Source organism: Arachis ipaensis, chromosome B05 (genome assembly GCF_000816755.2).
Source record: "Arachis ipaensis cultivar K30076 chromosome B05, Araip1.1, whole genome shotgun sequence".
Taxonomy (NCBI): domain Eukaryota; kingdom Viridiplantae; phylum Streptophyta; class Magnoliopsida; order Fabales; family Fabaceae; genus Arachis; species Arachis ipaensis.
In genome coordinates, this window is record NC_029789.2 from 142,495,541 (window position 1) to 142,497,177 (window position 1,637).

At 31.6% G+C, this 1,637-nt stretch overlaps 1 protein-coding gene across 1 annotated transcript; it reads left to right on the top strand.

The window, feature by feature from the left end:
* Nucleotides 1-1,053, top strand: LOC107641386. The gene is made up of 3 exons (XM_016344881.1): nt 1-328; nt 439-810; nt 902-1,053. Exons 1-3 carry the CDS (start codon nt 1-3, stop codon nt 1,051-1,053), a joined length of 852 nt encoding a protein of 283 aa, XP_016200367.1.

The window sequence follows — 1,637 nt, forward strand, 5'->3', positions numbered from 1 at the left end:
ATGCAAAGAGCAAAAAATGCTATCAAGACCATGTTCAGAAATCGGAAAGCTGCTTATACGCCATACACGAGTATCTTGAAAATGAGGTGGGATAAGCATTTGAAGCGTGATCTCCATGCGGCAGCGTACTTTTTAAATTCGGGCATTTTCTACAGTGAGAGTTTTGTTGAGAAGGCAAATGTTTTGAGATCTTTACTTGATTTGCTTGATGTTGAAACACTTTGTGATGACTCAATTGCTGCAATGCAAGAGATACAGCTGTATCGAGATTGTAAAGAAAGTTTTGGGAGGAAAAGTGCTAAGAGAGCGGCATCAAGACTCGAACCTGGTAAGTTATTTAACTTATTTCATATCCAAGTTCAGTTTAGTTTCAAAGTTTAATATGTTGGGTGATAATTGATAAATATTAAAAAATATTTGATTTTTATATCTACGTAGGTGAATGGTGGAGGCTACACAGTGGGAGTGCTCCTAATTTGCAAAAAATGGCAGTCCGTCTTCTTCATCAAACCTCTTCTTCATCTGGATGTGAGAGGAACTGGAGTCTTTTTGAACAAATCCATTCAAAGAGGAGGAACCGGTTAGAGCATCAAAGGCTAAGTGACATTGTTTATGTCACCTATAACCTACGCCTTCAATCTAGGTTGCATCGAAAGAAGAGGAATTATGATCCAATTGACATTCAAAGCATTGACACAGTAGATTTTTGGGTAATGACAGATGAGGATGATCCTGAATTTACTAATGGAGATGTTGAAGGCATTGAAAGTTTAATATACACTGATAATGCTATGCCTTTGTATCCTAATGGTGAGTGACATAGCAAACTTTGTTTCCTTCCATAAAAATACATGTCATTAACATTGATTTCTTATTGAGTTTTTTTTTTCTATTTTATTAGATGGTGGAGACATGGAAGTTGAAGTGGATATGCCTGATGTTGTAATTGAATCCTCAAATACTTCTTTTGGTGGTATTTCTGAAGATGCTGGCTTTGGATTACCTGTTTATGATAGAGATATCAGAACACTTAATGATGATTATGACTTCTAATGAGTAGTGTCTTTGTTTAGTTAAAGTATTGTTTGTTGAATATTGTTTCTTTTGGTTGCAAAACATTGTGTTTGTCATTTGTCATTTATGTGCATTTTGAATATTGTCATTTGAAGTTGTTTATGACCTTTTAATGATAAATTATGTATTGTTCATTTTGTGAAATTGTTAAATTTTAAATCTTATTAGTTTAAAAATTATTGAATTTAACTTTTTAAAATTATGTATTGAATTTTTTATAATTTCACTCTATATTTAATTAAACCAGTTTAACCACGATTCAATCACAATTAAATCATTAAACTATTAAACCAATCACTTAATCGGTTCGATGACTGGTCCGATTCTCACAACCTTGATAATTAGGCTCATAGATAATGCTCACAGCCTCGTACTAAAACTTTATCTATCATTTTATCCAAATATATCATAATTTTTAGCCAAAGAAGTAATTAATAAAATGTAAATAATGATATAATCTCCTAATAATCCTTCTAATATCAAATGAAATGTAGTAGAAAAAATTAATGTTAACCAACTACTGCTTACATATAACAATTAATGTATGTATATACTGAAAATAA

Excerpts from the sequence above, each read along its gene's own strand:
- LOC107641386 (XM_016344881.1), top strand. The coding sequence starts at position 1 with ATGCAAAGAGCAAAAAATGCTATCAAGACCATGTTCAGAAATCGGAAA. Across the intron at positions 329-438 it reads GGCATCAAGACTCGAACCTG|GTGAATGGTGGAGGCTACAC; the intron begins GTAAGTTATTTA and ends ATATCTACGTAG. Across the intron at positions 811-901 it reads TATGCCTTTGTATCCTAATG|ATGGTGGAGACATGGAAGTT; the intron begins GTGAGTGACATA and ends CTATTTTATTAG.